The 23,906-nt window shown below is 40.6% G+C and overlaps 1 protein-coding gene across 1 annotated transcript in view; it reads left to right on the top strand.

Annotated features, from left to right (window-relative positions):
• The first annotated feature begins 2,155 nt into the window (after positions 1–2,155).
• Positions 2,156–23,906, top strand: part of LOC128701977 (protein starmaker) — a 43,679-nt gene continuing 21,928 nt past the window's right edge. Inside the window, exons 1-2 of the mRNA XM_053795979.2 lie at positions 2,156–4,032; positions 5,482–5,748. Coding sequence (XP_053651954.1) covers positions 2,302–4,032; positions 5,482–5,748 — 1,998 coding nt within the window. The 5' untranslated portion in view covers positions 2,156–2,301. The remainder of the gene's footprint in view (positions 4,033–5,481; positions 5,749–23,906) is intronic.

Below are 23,906 nucleotides of genomic sequence, written 5' to 3'. Positions count from 1 at the left end.
CGATATATAATATGTGCAGTAGCTGATACTCATCACGAGTGCCAGCTACTCCACATATACCTGGATGCTCGTGAAGGACTCTCGATCCAGGGTATCGGAGCTGTTTTTCTCTTCCTTGGCTTAGAACTGGTTACATCTTCCTGAGACGCTGTGTGATACCTATGAGTTTAGCGCTTCCACATCAATAATAATAATAATAATAATAATAATAATAATAATAATAATAATAATAATAATAATAATAATAATAATAATAATAATAATAAGAAGAAGAAGAAGAAGAAGAAGAAGAAAATAATAATACTTTTAAAAAAACATAGGTAATGTAATTTTTAAAATCCTATACTTCCTATACCTATGCTCAATAATTTTCATTATATTTAGGTACTGTAATTACTGTAAGTATAATTAGAATAATTAAAAATTAGTGTTGGCTAGTATGAAAATTAATGCTTAGCACAGGACGAGATATCTGGTGAGTGAGGGAGGTGGTGAGAAAGGTGGTGAGGGAGGTGGTGAGGGAGGTGGTGAGGGAGGTCGTGAGAGAGGTCGTGAGGGAGGGAGGTGGTGAGGGAGGGAGGTGGTGAGGGAGGTTTGAGGGATGTGGTGAGGGAGGTGGTGAGGGAGGTGGTGAGGGAGGTTTGAGGGAGGTGGTGAGGGAGGTGGTGAGGAAGGTAGTGAGTGAGGGAGGTGGTGAGGGAGGTGGTGAGGGAGGTGGTGAGAGAGGTAGTGAGGGAGGTACTGTGTGATGGAGAGATATCATATGCTGGTGACAGGGGTAAGAGAGAGAGGCAAATGAGAGATGTGATGGAGGTGTTATGTGCTAGCGAGAGAGGTACTATGTGTTAGATAGGTACTGTGTTAGGTAGGTAGTGTGTGATAGAGAGGTACCGTGTGTTAATGCTGGTAATGAGGTAGGTACTGTGTGTTAGTGAGGTAGGTACAATGTTTAGTAGAGGAGATGAGGAAGGAAGGTAAGGCGTATTGGAGATACAGGTAGGCGGCACTGATGGAGACAAGATATCAGGGTAGGCAAGAAGGGGTTGAGGGAGATGTTGACGAGTGCTGGAGAAGAGGGCCCTTTAAACCCCTATATATATATACCTCTTATCTTCCCCTTCTACAGATAAGAATATTTTAGAGCAAACGTCTATTTTATGGATGTGATACTTATGCCATGAGGAAATGCCAAGAGACCAACGGTATAACTTACTCAAGGTAGAAATAAACTAACAGGTGAGTATCCAGTTGCCTTTTCTTGCCAGTAACGATAATTTATTCCATAGATTTCCATTCATTACCCAGTAATAAACAGGTTAATATCATTAATTCTGTAAACTTCTTGACTCAAATAAAATCATGAAAGGAGTTAACGGATGAAACGTAGTAATATAATGGTAAAAATAATATTGATAGCATCTTCGACAGGCGTCCCGCAAGGTGAGGTCTTCCCACCGCTTCAGTATGGGACTGTCAGTGGTTCAGGTGGGGTGATGTACTCCTCACTCTGTTATGTAATCCAGTGAACTATGTGGTGAAGGAATTCCTATATGTATAAACTCGGTTGAAAATGAAACTGTGATATTCGTGCCATTTGATAAAATATTTAAATATGTTTTAGAAAAAAAATATCCATTGGGTTAATATATGAAGATGGAAAGAAATTAAGTAAGATATTCCGTCATCCGATATTTTTAGCTACAAGAGTGAACACAAAAGTGCTTTGTAAGTTTAGATAACATGTTTGCTTGTGATTTACGCGAAAGTAAGCAGCTTATACTAGCAGAGTTAGACACTACTGGCAGGAGACATCGCATGCGCCTGACTCCAGAATACATTTAAAATCCGGATTCATATACCGCAATATTCACAGGCTCTGGAAAGAGCATGTTCAGTGACGCTGACTGTTAATGCTAGAGATATATAAGTACACACCTCTCCATTTTTTTGCTCTACCGCTCACATGATGAGCTCGGGTTGCACCATAAACTAATTACATAGGCGGCCCAGCTAGCCTTTCCAGATATTTGTAATAGCCGTGGTCGCCCCTTGACAATAACCAATTGATAATAAGCATTCTGTCTGGAAACTTTAATGTGCCAAAACTTACTAAATGATATCCGGCTGTGATCTGCACGACGGTAAAACTGTCCACACAATGACTTGCTGCAGCGTTATAGTATTTCTTTACATTTTTAACAAGTAATTTTTCTTGAGATGCGGTTACTCTCAATCTAATTTCCTCATCATCGACAAAAGCTGAGTGTCTCTACGATGCGTAAATAGATTTACGCACCAACCATGGAAAATCGACGGAAAACATTCAGCATGATTTACAGGACAACAACATCAATACAACCGTCAGGCAAAAACAGTAATGACTTGGAGAGTGTCCAGTCTCCTTTGCTCTCACCAGATTCCTCCGTCACAGCTTCCGATTATGGGACTGGATCGTCAAAAGATGGGAAATCAACTTCATTCCTCAAAACTACTACAACCCAAGGTCTCTCCCACTCTTTCAACCAGAGCTACACGACAGAGGTCCACTGGCAGGTACACAAGGCTAAACAAGCTCTCAACACCTCCAGTATTGACACATCCTTGGAGGACTTCGAAGGATCGTCTGATAATGGCAACAAAGCAAGTGCTGGTGAGTGTAGCTATGCCGCTACAGTCGACGATAACTACGATTACTATGATGACGTGTTTGATAACGATAACGTAAGCGACACTGATATGAGCAGCCGCGACACAGAATCTACGTTGAAAACCACCAGCGATACTGACAAGGAGGACAGAAGCCAAGATTACGCGGCTTTAAGAGAAATAGATGGAATAAATGCGGATCCCAGACTTAGTGTGAGTGGGAACTACTTTCAAGAAAGATATACCATTGACTACAACCACTGTGGATGGAGGGAACTTGAACTGTTTTTCAGGCAAGATAATCTTGATGAATCACAGGCAAGTAGTGAAACTCACTCCATGACTAACGCAATGAAATCTAAAGGAAACCTGACAGTTATTGAAACGACAGACATTAGTGAAACAGATGCCAGCGAAATGGATTTATACGGAGCCGAAACGGATATAAGTGAGAATGAATTAGGCCAAGCAGAGTTTGCTAATAAGAAAACAGATCTTAAAGGCATTTCCTCCTTAGAAATAGATTCAAGGAAAAAAGAGTGTGATACAAGAGAACTAGAAATCTCAAATCGCTACGAAATGTACGTTGATAAGGATTTCAATACAGAATTTGATGAAACGGGCATAGGAGATAGAACAAATATCGACACAGAAATAGAAGATGCAGACGCAATGAGAACAGACATGGAAGAGGGTGACATGGAAGTACCAGACACGGAGGAAACAGACACGGAAATACCAGATACTGAAGAAACAGACACAGACAGAGAAGAAAACGACTATCCGTCCCTTACCTCCAACACATATGAAGACAAAGATACGTGTAGCCGAACAAGTCTCTACTCCAACACGGAATCAGCCAAGGATGCTGAGGATGACAGACCAAACGCTCATGGAAGTCACAATAAGCAAATAAAATCCATCAAACCTTTCCACGGTGAGTTGGAGTTAGAGAAACCCGAGCAGCAAGTGCGGCCCAAGTGGCAGAAATCGCCAGCAAAACAAGAAGTAGAATCTCCGGATCGCGAGAAGAAATGCCAGACATCTCGGCGCTTTTGGTCACGATCGACCACCGGCGATAGGGAATTAACTGTCCACCTGAGGCGCCTACCAGAGACACCGTCATCAAGAGAGTCAACATCCCTGGAACGCGATTCCACGTCCCTCAGAAGCGAATCGACGTCGATGTGGGAATCGGCGACGCATCCGACGACGCGGGAGCTGACGTCAGCGATGCGGGAGATATCGGTGATGCGATCGCGGTTGGCCAACTTGCGTAAGATCATCCACGACAAGAACGAGGAGATCAGAGAGCTCAAGTTTCGCATGAAAGTCGAGAAGACCAATGCGAGATCCCGCGAGCTGGTGATGCAGAGAGAGAAACAGGTGCATGTTATAATGATCATAAACCATTAGGTAGAATATATATATATATATATATATATATATATATATATATATAGATATATATATATATATCTATATATATATATATACATACATATATATATATATATATATATATATATATATATATATATATATATATATATATATATATATATATATATATATATATATATATATATATATATATATATATATATATATATATATATATTTCTAATAGATGTGCTTAAGTGTTCAAAGATGCAGACGTTCAATTGGTAAAATAACTAGGCATCAATTGAAGGACAGCATCTCTGAACACTTGCGCAGATTTATTGGAACAAATAGGCAATTGTGAAGCCACAGAGCACACAATAGACATGAAATAGTTCGGGGTATGATAACATATGGTATCGTGTACATGAACTGAGGTAGAAGTAGAGGCCTTAGCCTGCAATTGAGAGGGGGGGGGATGGCAGGCTATACCAGCTAGTAACCTGTACATGAGCTGAGGTAAGATAACTGCTTCTAGTCCACAAACTCAAAGATGTTAAATAAATGATATATATCTCAAGGGAGCTAATAAACAGCGGAGATTTGTTGCCACAACACTCCACCTTCCGTTACTTTCTGTAAAGACTGAATGCAAGTGTCACCTCCGTTTGTTTACTTTCTGATATCAACGGTAAATCGTACCGACAAGTGTGTGTGAAGAAGTCAGAGTATGCGGTTTCTGGCATTTGCTGAGATTAATTTCGTCCAGGTGTCGTGCCTGGTGGGTGAAACGTCTTTCAGTAAATGTTATAAACTGCGTAATGTTCTTGTTGCAAGTAATGAGCCCTTAGAGGAACACGTGACAATATCCTCATTGCTCTACTAAAGTATGGCAGCTCAGGCTGACAGATTTCAACACTTTGCTTTTGTTCCCACTGTGTATGTAATATACAGAATAGGAATCGCAGCACAAAAAAAAAAAAAAACGCACTACAATATGCAAAAACAAAATATTATTTTTTTATGTCATGAACATGAGTAGTGAGCAGGAGCTGTGACGTAGCATTCACCTGGCTTGTGCAGTGTCGGGAATTTTGTATGATGGTGGTTCGCAACAAGTGGAACTGCCCATGGAGAATTTTTATGTGTCCTTTGACGTTGAGCGTAGCCACAGTATATGTGTAGTATAGTGTATCACTAAACTAATGGTATACATAACCGAAAAGTTGATGAATAAGACACATGTGCAACTCCTGGGTATCTTTATTGTGGAGACTGAATACTTCATCTCCCACTGTATCTCCCACTGTATCTCCCACTGTATCTGGTCTGAATTCATAAAGATGCAGGCGAAACGTCTTCTTAATAAAGGTACGCAAGTGTTGAATATGTGACTTATAATAATGTTTTTACTGATAAATGACTCAGTACTCTGTTAACTTCCTCCTGCAGATCAAGAAGGGTATCGAGGTAGTTTCGTCAGCGGAGCTGTCTCACCTTCGTCGCGAGCTGACTGCTCTTCGTCAGGAAAAAGATCGCCTTAGGGCCGAGCTAGCGACGAAGGCGGCGGTGGAAAGAGATCGGGCAGTGGAGCTGCGGAAAATGAAGCAGGAACACGAAAGGAAACTGAAGATGGTGAGGCTGGAGGCGCGGAGGGAGGAGGTGAGAGAGAACCATGAACTCTCACACCTTCAGAAGACCATCATGGCCAAAGATAAGGTGAGAGGTGGAGATTTATCTGAGGTTATTTGTACACACACACACACACACACACACACACACACACACACACACACACACACACACACACACACCCCACAGGGGTCAGTCCTAGGACCAGTGCTGTTTCTGGTATTTGTGAACGACATGACGGAAGGAATAGACTCTGAGGTGTCCCTGTTTGCAGATGACGTGAAGTTGATGAGAAGAATTCACTCGATCGAAGACCAGGCAGAACTACAAAGGGATCTGGACAGGCTGCAGACCTGGTCCAGCAATTGGCTCCTGGAGTTCAATCCCACCAAGTGCAAAGTCATGAAGATTGGGGAAGGGCAAAGAAGACCGCAGACGGAGTACAGTCTAGGGGGCCAGAGACTACAAACCTCACTCAAGGAAAAAGATCTTGGAGTGAGTATAACACCAGGCACATCTCCTGAAGCGCACATCAACCAAATAACTGCTGCAGCATATGGGCGCCTAGCAAACCTCAGAACAGCATTCCGACATCTTAATAAGGAATCATTCAGGACCCTGTACACCGTGTACGTTAGGCCCATATTGGAGTATGCGGCACCAGTTTGGAACCCACACCTAGCCAAGCACGTAAAGAAACTAGAGAAAGTGCAAAGGTTTGCAACAAGACTAGTCCCAGAGCTAAGAGGTATGTCCTACGAGGAGAGGTTAAGGGAAATCAACCTGACGACACTGGAGGACAGGAGAGATAGGGGGGACATGATAACGACATACAAAATACTGAGAGGAATTGACAAGGTGGACAAAGACAGGATGTTCCAGAGATTGGACACAGTAACAAGGGGACACAGTTGGAAGCTGAAGACACAGATGAATCACAGGGATGTTAGGAAGTATTTCTTCAGCCACAGAGTAGTCAGTAAGTGGAATAGTTTGGGAAGCGATGTAGTGGAGGCAGGATCCATACATAGCTTTAAGCAGAGGTATGATAAAGCTCACGGCTCAGGGAGAGTGACCTAGTAGCGATCAGTGAAGAGGCGGGGCCAGGGGCTCGGACTCGACCCCCGCAACCTCAACTAGGTGAGTACAACTAGGTGAGTACACACACACACAAACACACAGAGTTGTCAAGAAGTGGAATAATCTGGAAAGTGAGGTAGTGGGGGCAGGAACCATACTTAGTTTTAAGACGAGGTATGATAAAGCTAATGGAGCAGGGAGAGAGAGGACCTAGTAGCGGTCAATGGAGAGGCGGGGCCAGGAGTTGAGTCTCGACCCCTGCTACCACAAATAGATGAGTACACACACACACACACACACACACACACACACACACACACACACACACACACACACACACACACATACGCATCCACAAATGGTTTCTTGCCTGAGTAATTTCTCCATTACAACATTCCAAGGTGGGATTTCTGCCACTCCTCCGGCATTCCGATATCTGCCTCAGCGGGAATCTTGGGAACAGTACTTCTGGGCTCAGGAATGGCACCCTGGCAGTAAAGGGGCCACTGCCATCTTAATAATGGCACCCTGGCAGTACAGGGGCCACTGCCATCTTAATAATGGCACCCTGGCAATACAGGGGCCACTGCCACCTTAATAATGGCACCCTGGCAGTACAGGAGCCACTGCCATCTTAATAATGGCACCCTGGCAGTACAGGAGCCACTGCCATCGTAATAATGGAAAGTTATTTCCTCTTATTAAACGATTAAGGAAGAGCCACGTGATGCCTGTGTTCTAAAAGCTAAATTTATAATAATAATAATAATAATAATAATAATAATAATAATAATAATAATAATAATAATAATAATATTATTATTATTATTATTATTATTATTATTATTATTATTAGTAGTAGTAGTAGTAGTAGTAGTAGTAGTAGTCGTAGTAGTAGCAGTAGTAGTAGAAGTAGTAGTAGTAGCAGTAGTAGTAGTAGTAGTAATAGTAGTAGTAGTAGTAGTAGTAGTAGTAGTAGTAATAGTAGTAGTAGTAGTAGTAGTAGTAGTAGTAGTAGTAGAAGTAGTAGTAAGAATAGTAGTAGTAACAGTGACATTAAAGTTGTAGTAGTAGCAGTTACAATAATAATACAAGAAGCAGAAGCTATAGCTGTAGTAGAAGTCATAGTAGTAATATCAGTAGTAGTAGTTGCAGAAGTAGAAATAGTAGTAGTTGTAACAGTAGTAGTATTAGTAATAGGAACAGTGTCGTATAATGTGCCATAAATTCTGGAGATCGAACTGGTGTACTTACAACTGCAGGCAGATTGCTATACCAGCTCAGCCCACTTTTACATGTAAATTTCGTCACCACACAGGAATCAGGAGACACTACAGAGCTATCATATTACTAAGAGAATACAATACCATAACAAACATTCATCAATGATGGGCTGAGAGGTTAGATTCTGTATTGAGACCTGTACTTTGTCATCATTTCACGAGGCTTAAATGTGCAAGGGGTTTGATAATTAGATTATTTAGATTTTGCCATCTAAGTGGCTAGTTTATTGTACATCCTATGTTCATCCTGTTGATGGTAGTGGCTAGTTTATTATGCATTCTATGTTCATCCTGTTGATGGTAGTGGCTAGTTTATTATGCATTCTATGTTCATCCTGTTGATGGTAGTGGCTAGTTTATTATGCATTCTATGTTCATCCTGTTGATGGTAGTGGCTAGTTTATAATGGATTCTATGTTCATCCTGTTGATGGTAGTGGCTAGTTTATTATGCATTCTATGTTCATCCTGTTGATGGTAGTGACTAGTTTATTATGCATTCTATGTTCATCCTGTTGATGGTAGTGGCTAATTTATTATGCATTCTATGTTCATCCTGTGAATGGTAGTGGCTAGTATATTATGCATCCTATGTTCATACCGTGAATGGTAGTGGCTAGTATATTATGCATCCTATGTTCATACTGTGAATGGTAGTGGCTAGTTTATTAAGCATTCTATGTTCATCCTGTGGATGCTAGTGGCTAGTATATTATGCATCCTATATTCATCATATGGACGATGGTGGGTAATATCTTATACAACTCATATTCATCCTGTGGAAGGTAGCACAAGAACAAATGAATATACAAAAGACCTATGAACTGGGCCCAAAAAATGGTTAACAGGAATACATATATCTGGATCTAACTCTACAAAATATGTCTTAACTGTTGCACGCAAATTTAAAATATTTGTTTAATATGTCTGGTATCTTGTTTTTATTAATAAAATACCTTGACAAATCACATTAGTTATTATACTATATATTCATTAATAAGCGGACAATCGAGCACTTAGTGCTCCATAAGGCAGACTATATATTATGGTCGTTTTTTTTTTTTTTAAACAACTTGAGCACAGAGCAAATGGATTGAAGATTAAATTAATTTTCAAGTGACCACAGTGAGATAGGGAGAACATGTGCTTCGTGAGGAGAGTGAAGATTTCTCCTGCTGTTGGTGACAGTCATTGGATGACCCACTCAGTGGAGCGTCTGGTAATTTGGCCGAGATTTACCGCTGTCTTCCCATTCTGGGGATTAAAACTGGATTACTTATGTTGCGAGCATGGCTCCTCTGGTACTGAGAAATAATAATATTTGGATTTTGTTTGGAATATTACTTCGAAGGGTTAGTAACCTAGGATAACCCAGGGTAGAGAGGGTAAGTAACTCAGGATGACCCGATAAAGCCACTGCCATCAGGCTGGTCGGCTTATTTCCACTGGATTCCTTTAATCTTCTCCCCAGGATGCGAGCCACACCAGTCGGCTAGCACCTAGGTACATATCTAGTGCTAGGTGAACGAGGGTAGCAGGTGTAAGGAAACATGGCCAGCATGTCCAGTCGTGCCGGGGATCGAATCGAGCATCAAACCTTGTTACCAGGTTCATCTGAAGGTGATCTTGAGGCAAACTGCAATATAAGCCATTCAATTTGTTATTGATGTGTTTTATTCATAAATGTTTAACCATGGCTGTTGCGGTCCAGTTCCTGGACCCATTATGTCTATGTAATCATTTAACTTCCGTCCACAGGATGCATATGAAGTGGATAATGAAGTTATTAAGCTTATCCTAACTGGTGAATCTGGTAGTGGAGTTGATGAATATTGGACTTCCTGAAGCAGTAAACCTGTCAGGGTCATTCAGTACATTAGTCTTGCAAACTCGGTCCGCCGTCCTTTAACCACGGCCCGGTCTGTGACCAATCAGGCTGTTTTAGTGGTAAATTTTAGAGGCATCGTGTTACAAGTTATGAACGAGAAACCACGAACCACAAACCTCACAGCTCCTGCCAAGGGCACACCAAGGGATAGCACTCACATACTGCTTGTTTGTGTTATGTGGCTGCTTTCTGGCCTTCAAGATAATCAATATCAGTTAACTGCTGGTCACTGCTCAGTCGAACTGAATCATTCGTGACTTGACATTCGTGATTTGTCATGTTCCAGGATGAAACGAAAAGTCGTTCATTTTCCATTTTAATTTCCAATTTGGCTGCCTTCAAGACGGACCTGGAGAGATTCCTTGAGTCGGTACCCGACCAACCTTATCGACTGTTATTAGTGATATCCTGAGAAAATAGGACCAAAGAGTTTCACTGGAAATAAGCCACACTCCTGGTAGTTGCTGTTATTGTTGTTCTTCTTGTTCTTTTTCTTGTTCTTGTTTTTCTTCTTGTTCTTCTTGTTCTTCTTGTTCTTCTTGTTCTTGTTTTTCTTCTTGTTCTTCTTGTTCTTGTTCTTCTTGTTCTTGTTCTTCTTGTTTTTGTTCTTCTTGTTCTTGTTCTTGTTCTTCTTGTTCTTCTTCTTGTTCCTCTTGTTCTTCTTCTTGTTCTTTTTCTTCTTGTTCTTCATCTTCTTATTCATGGAAATGTAATACCCATACCCATCTTCTTCACCTTGTACCCTCCACGCCCTCCTCCAAACCACATCTCTTCTCACCAGCTTCCAACTCACCCACAGTCTCTCTCAACCTCCATTTCTCCCACAGTCTCTATCAGCCTTCAACTCTCCTACAATCTCCCCTAACCTTGAACCTTCCCACAATCTCCATCAACTTCTAACTCTCCCACACTCTCCACCAACCTTCAGTTCACCCACAATATTCGCCATCCAACCTTCAACTCACAATCTCATCCAGCCCCCAACTCGCCCCGTATCCTGGTTCAATTCCCTGGCGAGGTGACACATATTGGCAAGTATTCCTCCGCCTTTTAGAAAAATGGACACATTTGAAAACGTGTCCAATTATCTAGAAGTGAATAGGTTCACCTAGAAGTGAATAGGTTACTCAGAGTTTGACGTACTGAAAAAAAGGGTAAAAGCAGGCTGTCTTAAATAGGTCCAACCTTTGACGCGAGTAGGTGAAGGATAACATTTAGTAGCTTTTAAATGAACAGAGGCAGCATAACACTTCTTAGCTTGTGAGTGAGCTGAGGTGCGATAACACCACTTGGCTTGTAAAAGAACTGAGGATAGCACCCTTTAGCTTGTAAATTAGCTGAGGCAAAATTATATATCTTAGCTTGTAAATGAGCTGAGAAAGGATAACACCTCTTAGCTTGTAAATAAGAAGAGCCAGTATAACAACTTTTAGCTTGTAAATTAACTGAGGTAGGATAACACCTCTTAGCTTGTAAACGGGTTTAAAAAGGTGAATTTTTTTTTTTTTACACAGGGTTTGACAAGGTTAAGTTAAGGATCCCTAGCTTTATTGACAAGCTATACACAGGTTAAGGATTCCTGACTTTATTGACAAGCTAAGAGCTGTTACCTACATCAGCTCATTTGAAAGCATTTTTATCTTTATGAAACATACAAGTAGGGAACAAGATGAAGTTGGAGCCATCTGTGAGCCAGCATTATCATCTGTAAATGACCTGAGGTAAAATAACAGTTATTTGACAGCAAATAAGGAAATATTTCAGCTAATAGCTTTCAAACTGAGCTGTAAATCTGATAAGGACAGACTGGCTAACAGGGAAAAAAGACTTAAAAGTACTTTAGCTATAAATAATCAACAAACAAGTACATAGAAGAATAAAGATATTATTTGATAAGGAATAAATATAGATCAGGGGTAAATAAGACAGGTTTTAGACGTGACAGGTGTTAGCAGTTATTAATAGAGGTGTTAGACAACTGTTAGAGGTGAAAGGTGTTTGGCAGCATAGGTGTTTGACATGAATTTGCATGTGTTTTAGAGAGAGAGAGAGAGAGAGAGAAAGAGAGAGAGAGAGAGAGAGAGAGAGAGAGAGAGAGAGAGAGAGAGAGAGAGAGAGAGAGAGAGAGAGAGAGAGAGAGAGAGAGAGAGAGAGAGAGAGAGAGAGAGAGAGAGAGAGAGAGAGAGAGAGAGAGAGAGAGAGAGAGAGAGAGAGAGAGAGAGAGAGAGAGAGAGAGAGAGAGAGAGAGAGAGAGAGAGAGAGAGAAAGAGAGAGAGAAAGATAAAACATTAGTAACGCTGATTCTCGAGATAACGCTGATACTTCAGCGTGGAGGGAGACTTGTTCTTATCATTTCCATCTGTTATTGTTTTTCTTCCATTTACGTTCCATTCTTCTCCTCATATACTTCCAGTTCTCATTCTCTTGTATATTTGCCTCTACTCAACTTGTCTGTGAAGCAAGGTGTTAAAATTTGCTTCAAGATTATCTTAAGTTTCTCTTATTACGTGTTTATTATCATTCATATATATATATATATATATATATATATATATATATATAATATATATATATATGTATACATATATATATATATATATATATATATATATATATATATGGAGATGGGAAGTACAGTGCCTGCACTCTGAAGGAGGGGTATTAATGATGCAGTTTAGAAAATGTAGTGTAAAGCACCCTTCTGGCAAGACAGTGATGGAATGAATAATGGTGAAAGTTTTTCTTTTTCAGGCCATCCTGCCTTGGTGGGAATCGGCCAGTGTGTTAATAATATATATATATATATATATATATATATATATATATATATATATATATATATATATATATATATATATATATATATATATATATATATACATATATATATATATATTTATATATATATATATATATATATATATATATATATATAAATATATATATATATATATATATATATATATATATATATATATATATATATATATAGTATATATATTTATAGTAATAACTAATACCGGTGTCTGAACCAATAAGAAAATATTCAAGCCTCTGTATGCCTAACTGTGCCTAAAAAAAATTGGATCTCTCAAATTCGTGAGAACCTTGTGGCTGGCAGCGTGACGAACTTCCTCACAGAATGGCCAATTTCGGGTCTGTATGTATACGTGAATCCTGGAGTATGAATCCTACTACACAATGGCAGCACATTTCCCAGAGAGACACTGTTTCGCAATACATTTCGTTATCTTTTCGCTCAGTGACCTTCGATATTAATGGGACTGTTTCATCAGATTTCACGTTATAGTATTCACGGCATGACGACTCCTTACCGACTCCACCTTCGTCAATACTAACGAGTATTTCGTCGTTTAGAAGTTCTTAGAATTCGACTCACTGAGAAATTAATACATGAAAATTATTATGTAACTGAATATAATTTTTATTTAATTAAAAAAAGTTATTCATTGAATGAAATTATTATTTGAGTAAAAATTATTTAACTGAATAAAATTAGGTTTTTGATAAACGGAATAAAAAATAATGAATAAAAAATATGTAAGTAAATAAGAATGGAAAATTGCCTTACACACACACACACACACATACACACACACACACATAAAGTACAACAGGAGAAAGCACCTTTACTGTGGTAACATTGGCAAGGCCAGATGAGTTAAAAATATAATTTAAGTGTGTGAAATTGAAATTTTGTGAGTAGTGAGAGATTATTTTTTTATCAGTTTCATTTACAAGCCAGGAGTGGTTATCCTTTCTAAGCTTATTTACAAAAAAGGAGCTGTTATCTTTCCTCAGCTCATTTACAAACTAGCAGCTGTTATCTTCCCTCAGCTCATTTACAAACTAGGAGCTGTTATCTTTCCTCAGCTCATTTACAAACTAGGAGCTGTTATCTTTCCTCAGCTCATTTACAAACAAGGAGCTGTTATCTTTCCTCAGCTCATTTACAAACTAGGAGCTGTTATCTTTCCTCAGCTCATTTACAAACTAGGAGCTGTTATCTTTCCTCAGCTCATTTACAAACTATGAGCTGTTATCTTTCCTCAGCTCATTTACAAACCAGGAGCTGTTATCTTTCCTCAGCTCATTTACAAACTAGGAGCTGTTATCTTTCCTCAGCTCATTTATAAACTAGGAGCTGTTATCTTTCCTCATCTCATTTACAAACTAGGAGTTGTTATCTTTCCTCAGCTCATTTACAAACTATGAGCTGTTATCTTTCCTCAGCTCATTTACAAACCAGGAGCTGTTATCTTTCCTCAGCTCATTTAAAAACTAGGAGCTGTTACCTTTCCTCACCTCATTTACAAACTGGGAGCTGTTATCTTTCCTCATCTCATTTACAAACTAGGAGTTGTTATCCTTCCTCAGCTCATTTACAAACTATGAGCTGTTATCTTTCCTCAGCTCATTTACAAACCAGGAGCTGTTATCTTTCCTCAGCTCATTTACAAACTAGGAGCTGTTATCTTTCCTCAGCTCATTTACAAACTAGGAGCTGTTATCTTTCCTCAGCTCATTTACAAACTAGGAGTTGTTATCTTTCCTCAGCTCATTTACAAACTAGGAGCTGTTATCTTTCCTAAGTTCATTTACAAACTAGGAGCTCTTATCTTTCCTTAGCTCATTTACAAACTAGGAACTGATATCTTTCCTAAGCTCATTTACAAACTAGAAGCTGTTATCTTTCCAAAGCTCATTTACAAACTAGGAGCTGTTATCTTTCCTCAGCTCATTTACAAACTAGGAACTGTTAGCTTTCCTCAGCTCATTTACAAACTAGGAGCTGTTAGCTTTCCTCAGCTCATTTACAAACTAGGAGCTGTTATCTTTCCTCAGCTCATTTACAAACTAGGAGCTGTTATCTTTCCTCAGTTTATTTACAAACTAGGAGCTGTTATCTTCCCTCAGCTCATTTATAAACTAGGAGCTGTTATCTTTCCTCAGCTCATTTACAAACTAGGAGCTGTTATCTTTCCTTAGTTCATTTACAAACTAGGGGCTGTTATCGTTCCTCAGCTCATTTACAAACTAGTAGCTGTTAGCTTTCCTCAGCTCATTTACAAACTAGGAGCTGTTATCTTTCCTCACCTCATTTACAAACTAGGAGTTGTTATCTTTCCTCAGCTCATTTACAAACTATGAGCTGTTATCTTTCCTCAGCTCATTTACAAACCAGGAGCTGTTATTTTTCCTCAGCTTATTTACAAACTATGAGCTGTTATCTTTCCTCAGCTCATTTACAAACTAGGAGCTGTTATCTTTCCTCATCTCATTTACAAACTAGGAATTGTTATCTTTCCTCAGCTCATTTACAAACTAGGAGCTGTTATCTTTCCTCAGCTCATTTACAAACCAGGAGCTGCTATCTTTCCTCAGCTCATTTACAAACTAAGAGCTGTTATCTTTCCTCAGCTCATTTACAAACTAGGAGCTGTTATCTTTCCTCATCTCATTTACAAACTAGGAGTTGTTATCTTTCCTCAGGTCATTTACAAACTAGGAGCTGTTAGCTTTCCTCAGCTCATTTACAAACTAGGAGCTGTTATCTTTCCTTAGCTCATTTACAAACTAGGAGCTGTTATCTTTCCTCAGCTCATTTACAAACCAGGAGCTGTTATCTTTCCTCAGCTCATTTACAAACTAAGAGCTGTTATCTTTCCTCAGCTCATTTACAAACTAGGAGCTGTTATCTTTCCTCATCTCATTTACAAACTAGGAGTTGTTATCTTTCCTCAGCTCATTTACAAACTAGGAGCTGTTAGCTTTCCTCAGCTCATTTACAAACTAGGAGCTGTTATCTTTCCTTAGCTCATTTACAAACTAGGAGCTGTTATCTTTCCTCAGCTCATTTACAAACTAGGAGCTGTTATCTTTCCTCAGCTCATTTACAAACTATGAGCTGTTATCTTTCCTCAGCTCATTTACAAACTAGGAGCTGTTATCTTTCCTCAGCTCATTTACAAACTAGGAGCTGTTAGCTTTCCTCAGCTCATTTACAAACTAGGAGCTGTTATCTTTCCTCAGCTCATTTACAAACTAGGAGCTGTTATCTTTCCTCAGCTCATTTGCAAACTAGGAGTTGTTATCTTTCCTCAGCTCATTTACAAACTAGGAGCTGTTATCTTTCCTCAGCTCATTTACAAACTAGGAGCTGTTAGCTTTCCTAAGCTCATTTACAAACTAAGAGCTGTTATCTTTCCTCAGCTCATTTACAAACTAGGAGCTGTTATCTTTCCTCAGCTCATTTACAAACTAGGAGCTGTTAGCTTTCCTCAGCTCATTTACAAACCAGGAGCTGTTATCTTTCCTCAGCTCATTTACAAACCAGGAGCTGTTATCTTTCCTCAGCTCATTTACAAACTAGGAGCTGTTATCTTTCCTCAGCTGATTTACAAACTAGGAGTTGTTATCTTTCCTCAGCTCATTTACAAAATAGGTGCTGTTAGCTTTCCTCAGCTCATTTACAAACTAGGAGCTGTTGTCTTTCCTCAGCTCATTTACGAACTACGACCTGTTATCTTTCCTCAGCTCATTTACAAACTAGAAGTTGTTATCTTTCCTCAGCTCATTTACAAACTAGGAGTTGTTATCTTTCCTCAGCTCATTTACAAACTAGGAGCTGTTATCTTTCCTCAGCTCATTTACAAACTAGGAGCTGTTAGCTTTCCTCAGCTCATTTACAAACTAGGAGCTGTTATCTTTCCTCAGCTCATTTAAAAACTAGGAGCTGTTATCTTTCCTCAGCTCATTTACAAACTAGGAGCTGTTAGCTTTCCTCAGCTCATTTACAAACCAGGAGCTGTTATCTTTCCTCAGCTCATTTACATATCAGGAGCTGTTATCTTTCCTCAGCTCATTTACAAACTAGGAGCTGTTATCTTTCCTCAGCTCATTTACAAACTAGGAGTTGTTATTTTTCCTCAGCTCATTTACAAAATAGGTGCTGTTAGCTTTGCTCAGCTCATTTACAAACCAAGAGCTGTTATCTTTCCTCAGCTCATTTACGAACTAGGACCTGTTATCTTTCCTCAGCTCATTTACAAACTAGGAGTTGTTATCTTTCCTCAGCTCATTTACAAACTAGGAGTTGTTATCTTTCCTCAGCTCATTTACAAACTAGGAGCTGTTATCTTTCCTCAGCTCATTTACAAACTAGGAGCTGTTAGCTTTCCTCAGCTCATTTACAAACTAGGAGCTGTTATCTTTCCTCAGCTCATTTAAAAACTAGGAGCTTTTATCTTTCCTCAGCTCATTTACAAACTAGGAGTTGTTATCTTTTCTCAGCTCATTTACAAACTAGGAGCTGTTATCTTTCCGCAGCTCATTTACAAACTAGGAGCTGTTAGCTTTCCTCAGCTCATTTACAAACCAGGAGCTGTTATCTTTCCTCAGCTCATTTACAAACTAGGAGCTGTTATCTTTCCTCAGCTCATTTACAAACTAGGAGCTGTTATCTTTCCTCAGCTCATTTACAAACTAGGAGTTGTCATCTTTCCTCAGCTCATTTACAAACTAGGAGCTGTTATCCTTCCTCAGCTCATTTACAAACTAGGAGCTGTTAGCTTTCCTCAGCTCATTTACAAACCAGGAGCTGTTATCTTTCCTCAGCTCATTTACAAACTAGGAGCTGTTATCTTTCGTCATCTCATTTACAAACCAGGAGCTGTTATCTTTCCTCAGCTCATTTACAAACCAAAAGCTGTTATCTTTTCTCAGCTCATTTACAAACCAGGAGCTGTTATTTTTCCTCATCTCATTTACAAGCTAGGAGTTGTTATCTTTCCTCAGCTCATTTACAAACTAGGAGCTGTTATCTTTCCTCAGCTCATTTACAAATTAGGAGTTGTTATCTTTCCTCAGCTCATTTACAAACTAGGAGTTGTTATCTTTCCTCAGCTCATTTACAAACTAGGAGTTGTTATCTTTCCTCAGCTCATTTACAAACTAGGAGTTGTTATCTTTCCTCAGTTCATTTACAAACTAGGAGTTGTTATCTTTCCTCAGCTCATTTACAAACTAGGAGCTGTTATCTTTCCTCAGCTCATTTACAAACTAGGAGTTGTTACCTTTCCTCAGCTCATTTACAAACTAGGAGCTGTTATCTTTCCTCAGCTCATTTAAAAACTGGGAGTTATCTTTCCTGAGCTCATTTACAAACTAGGAGCTGTTATCTTTCCTCAGCTCATTTACAAACTAGGAGCTGCTAGCTTTCCTAAGCTCATTTACAAACTAGGAGCTTTTATCTTTCCTCAGCTCATTTACAAACCAGGAGCTGTTATCTTTCCTCAGCTCATTTACAAACCAGGAGCTGTTATCTTTCCTCAGCTCATTTACAAACCAGGAGCTGTTATTTTTCCTTAGCTCATTTACAAACTAGGAGTTGTTATCTTTCCTCAGCTCATTTACAAACTAGGAGCTGTTAGCTTTCCTCAGCTCATTTACAAACAAGGAGCTGTTATCTTTCCTCAGTTCATTTACAAACTAGGAGCTGTTATCTTTCCTCAGCTCATTTACAAACTAGGAGTTGTTATCTTTCCTCACCTCATTTACAAACTAGGAGTTGTTATCTTTCCTCAGCTCATTTACAAACTAGGAGCTGTTATCTTTCCTCAGCTCATTTACAAACTTGGAGTTGTTATCTTTCCTCAGCTCATTTACAAACTAGGAGCTGTTATCTTTCCTCAGCTCATTTACAAACTAGGAGCTGTTATCTTTCCTCAGCTCATTTACAAACTAGGAGCTGTTATCTTTCCTCAGCTCATTTACAAACTAGGAGCTGTTATCTTTCCTCAGCTCATTTACAAACTAGGAGTTATCTTTCCTCAGCTCATTTACAAACTAGGAGCTGTTATCTTTCCTCAGCTCATTTACGAACTAGGAGCTGTTAGCTTTCCTCAGCTCATTTACACACCAGGAGCTGTTATCTTTCCTCAGCTCATTTACAAACTAGGAGCTGTTTTCTTTCCTCAGCTCATTTGCAAACTAGGAGCTGTTATCTTTCCTCAGCTCATTTACAAACCAGGAGCTGTTATCTTTCCTCAGCTCATTTACAAACTAGGAGCTTTTATCTTTCCTCAGCTCATTTACAAACCAGGAGCTGTTATCTTTCCTCAGCTCATTTACAAACTAGGAGTTGTTATCTTTCCTCAGCTCATTTACAAACTAGGAGCTGTTATCTTTCCTCAGCTCATTTACAAACTAGGAGTTGTTATCTTTCCTCAACTCATTTACAAACTAGGAGTTGTTATCTTTCCTCAGCTCATTTACAAACTAGGAGTTGTTATCTTTCATCAGCTCATTTACAAACTAGGAGTTGTTATCTTTCCTCAGCTCATTTACAAACTAGGAGTTGTTATCTTTCCTCAGCTCATTTACAAACTAGGAGCTGTTATCTTTCCTCAGCTCATTTACAAACTAGGAGTTGTTATCTTTCCTCAGCTCATTTACAAACTAGGAGCTGTTAGCTTTCCTCAGCTCATTTACAAACTAGGAGCTGTTATCTTTCCTCAGCTCATTTACAAATTAGGAGCTGTTATCTTTCCTCTGCTCATTTACAAACTAGGAGTTGTTATCTTTCCTCAGCTCATTTACAAACTAGGAGCTGTTATCTTTCGTCAGCTCATTTACAAACTAGGAGCTGTTATCTTTCCTCAGCTCATTTACAACCTAGGAGTTGTTATCTTTCCTCAGCTCATTTACAAACTAGGAGTTGTTATCTTTCCTCAGCTCATTTACAAACTAGGAGCTGTTATCTTTCCTCAGCTCATTTACAAATTAGGAGCTGTTATCTTTCCTCAGCTCATTTACAAACTAGGAGCTGTTATCTTTCCTCAGCTCATTTACAAACTAGGAGTTGTTATCTTTCCTCAGCTCATTTACAAAGTAGGAGCTGTTATCTTTCCTCAGCTCATTTGCACGCTAATAGCTGTTTTCCTTCCTCACTTAAAAACTGTTATTTTACCTCAGCTCATTTATTAAAAACTAAACAGCTGTCGCCTTATATTCACTGAGAGATACAGAACTCTGAGAATCAATGTGTGAAACACACACACACACACATCAACCAAATAACTGCTGCAGCATACGGGCGCCTGGCAAACCTGATAATAGCGTTCCGATACCTTAATAAGGAATCGTTCAAGACACTGTACACTGTGTATGTTAGGCCCATACTGGAGTATGCAGCACCAGTCTGGAACCCACACCTGGTCAAGCACGTCAAGAAGTTAGAGAAAGTACAAAGGTTTGCAACAAGGCTAGTCCCAGAGCTCAAGGGAATGTCGTACGAGGAAAGGTTAAGGGAAATCGGACTGACGACACTGGAGGACAGAAGGGTCAGGGGAGACATGATAACGACATACAAGACACTGCGGGGAATAGACAAGGTGGACAGAGATAGGATGTTCCAGAGAGGGGACACAGGGACAAGGGGTCACAACTGGAAGCTGAAGACTCAGACGAGTCACAGGGTCGTTAGGAAGTATTTCTTCAGTCATAGAGTTGTCAGCAAGTGGAATAGCCTAGCAAGTGAAGTGGTGGAGGCAGGAACCATACATAGTTTTAAGAAGAGGTATGACAAAGCAGAGAGAGAGAGGACCCAGTAGCGATCAGTGAAGAGGCGGGGCCAGGAGCTGAGTGTCGACCCCTGCAACCACAATTAGGTGAGTACAATTAGGTGAGTACACACACACACACACACACACACACACAGGGAAAAGACGATGAGCACACTAAGATCAAGCGACAGGTCCGAAGAAAATGAAGGTTTGTTATATGCAGAGGTTCTAACAGCCAACTGCAGTAGCACGGGACAGCTGGCCAGGAAAGACAGTCCACTAAGAATAGATGTTTCAGATATGACAGGGACTGAAGGCAAGAACATGTCAATGGAAGGAAACAAAATGCCTCAGAGGAAGCAGATGGAGACTCAGTGGGAGGAGGAAAGGGCGAGGTCAGTTTTTGTGTACGGGCTCCAAGAAGCCAAGGGGGCCAACTTTGAAGAAATAAAACAGGAGGAGAAAAAAATGATTGAAGGCATCATGAAAACAATAGGGGAGGGCAATATGACCCAGGTGACAAATTTTCAGAGAATTGGGTGGTTTGCGAGTGGAAGGATACGGCCTGTCAGAGTAACTTTCAAGGAAGAATCAGTTCGAATCAGGATTCTGCAAGAGAAAGCAAGACTGAGAGACAAAGAGGGGTACCAGAGAGTATACCTCGACCGCGACAGAACACAAGAAGAAAGGACTACACTGAAAGAGAGGGTACAGAGACGCAAGGAGGAACGAGAAGCAATGAAAATGAGCAGGACCCAGACACAGGAGGAAGGGCAAACACACCCCACAGAATCTCCCACCAAAAGACCCCACCCGCGACATTCCCAACGCAACTGAGCAACCTATACTCCAACCCACTCACTGTTCCCTCTGCCACCAACCCCCATATCACAAACCTCACCCCAACAGCTGTCCCTTATGGGCATTCTGACCCCACCCCCATCAACACATACCCCACCTACACCACAGCCCCATATAGGCCCCCACCAAGGCTCTCCCTCCCCCAACCCCAATATACTTGCATGACCACAATGATAGAAAAGAAACTAAAGGTTTGGTACACAAATGCGGATGGAATAATGAATAAACATGAGGAGTAGAATGAAAGAATCAGTGAAAAATCCCCAGACATCATAGCAGTCACAGAAACAAAACTCGCTGAGATAATAACAGACACAATCTTCCCAACAGGATATCAGATCCTGAGGAAAGATAGAAGGAGTAGAGGGGGAGGAGGGGTTGCACTGCTCATAAAACACCAATGGGGATTTGAGGAAATGGAAGGCATGGACATGATTGGAGAAAGAGACTACATTGTAGGTACAATTCAGTCCGGAGAACATAAAGTAGTCATTGGAGTGATGTATAACCCACCACAGAACTGCAGGAGGCCAAGAGAGGAGTACGAAGAAAACAACAGGGTGATGGTGGACACACTGGCTGAGGTGGCAAGAAGAGCTCACTCGAGCAGAGCAAAGTTACTGGTAATGGGCGATTTCAACCACAGGGAGATCGACTGGGAAAACCTGGAGCCACATGGGGGTCCCGAAACATGGAGAGCAAAGATGATGGATGTGGTACTTGAAAACCTCATGCATCAACATGTCAGGGACACAACCAGAGAGAGAGGGAAGGATGAGCCAGCAAGACTGGATCTTGTGTTCACCCTGAGCAGTTCAGACATCGAGGACATCACTTACGAGAGGCCCCTTGGAGCTAGCGATCATGTGGTTCTGAGTTTTGACTATATAGTAGAGTTACAAGTGGAGAAGGTAACAGGAACTGAAGGGGACAGGCCAAACTATAAAAGGGGGGACTACACAGGTATGAGAAACTTCCTGCAGGAGGTTCAGTGGGACAGAGAAATGGTAGGAAAATCAGTAAACGAGATGATGGAATATGTGGCAACAAAGTGCAAGGAGGCAGAGGAAAGTTTTGTTCCCAAGGGAAACAGAAATAATAGGAAGACCAAGACGAGTCCTTGGTTTACCCGAAGGTGTAGGGAGGCAAAAGCTAAGTGCAACAGAGAATGGAAAAGGTACAGGAGGCATAGGACCCAGGAAAACAAGGAGATTAGTAGAAGAGCCAGAAACGAGTATGCGCAGATAAGGAGGGAGGCCCAGAGACAGTATGAAAACGACATAGCATCGAAAGTCAAATCTGACCCGAAACTGCTGTATAGCCACATTAGGAAGAAGACAACAGTCAAGGACCAGGTGATAAGGCTGAGGAAAGAAGGTGGGGAACTCACAAGAAACGATCAAGAGGTATGTGAGGAGCTCAACACGAGATTTAAGGAAGTATTTACAGTAGAGACAGGAAGGACTCTGGGGGGACAGACCAGATGGGGACACCAACAAGGAATACACCAACAAGTGTTGGACGACATACATACAGATGAGGAGGAGGTGAAGAAACTGCTAAGGGACATCGATACCTCAAAGGCAATGGGACCGGACAACATCTCTCCATGGGTCCTTAGAGAGGGAGCAGATATGTTGTGCGTACCACTTACCACAATCTTCAACACATCCCTGGAAACTGGGCAACTACCTGAGGTATGGAAGACAGCAAATGTAGTTCCCATTTTCAAAAAAGGAGACAGAAAAGAGGCACTAAACTATAGACCTGTGTCATTGACGTGTATAGTATGCAAAATTATGGAGAAGATTATCAGGAGGAGAGTGGTGGAGCACCTGGAACGGAACAGGAGTATAAATGCCAACCAGCACGGATTCACGGAAGGCAAATCCTGTGTCACAAACCTTCTGGAGTTTTATGATAAAATAACAGAAGTAAGACAAGAGAGAGAGGGGTGGGTTGATTGCATCTTCTTAGACTGCAAGAAGGCCTTTGACACAGTTCCTCACAAGAGATTAGTGCAGAAGCTAGAGCATCAGGCGCATATAACAGGAAGGGCACTGCAATGGATCAGAGAATACCTGACAGGGAGGCAACAACGAGTCATGGTACGTAATGATGTATCACAGTGGGCACCTGTGACGAGCGGGGTCCCACAGGGGTCGGTCCTAGGACCAGTGCTATTTTTGGTATATGTGAACGACATGACGGAAGGGTTAGACTCAGAAGTGTCCCTGTTTGCAGATGATGTGAAGTTAATGAGGAGAATTAAATCTGATGAGGACCAGGCAGGACTTCAAAGAGACCTGGACAGACTGGACACCTGGTCCAGCAAATGGCTTCTCGAATTTAATCCTGCCAAATGCAAAGTCATGAAGATAGGGGAAGGGCACAGAAGACCACAGACAGAGTATAGGCTAGGTGGCCAAAGACTGCAAACCTCACTCAAGGAGAAAGATCTTGGGGTGAGTATAACACCGAGCATGTCTCCGGAAGCACACATCAATCAGATAACTGCTGCAGCATATGGGCGCCTGGCAAACCTGAG

Source organism: Cherax quadricarinatus, chromosome 77 (genome assembly GCF_038502225.1).
Source record: "Cherax quadricarinatus isolate ZL_2023a chromosome 77, ASM3850222v1, whole genome shotgun sequence".
Lineage (NCBI taxonomy): Eukaryota > Metazoa > Arthropoda > Malacostraca > Decapoda > Parastacidae > Cherax > Cherax quadricarinatus.
This window is presented reverse-complemented; position numbering and strand designations above follow the sequence as displayed.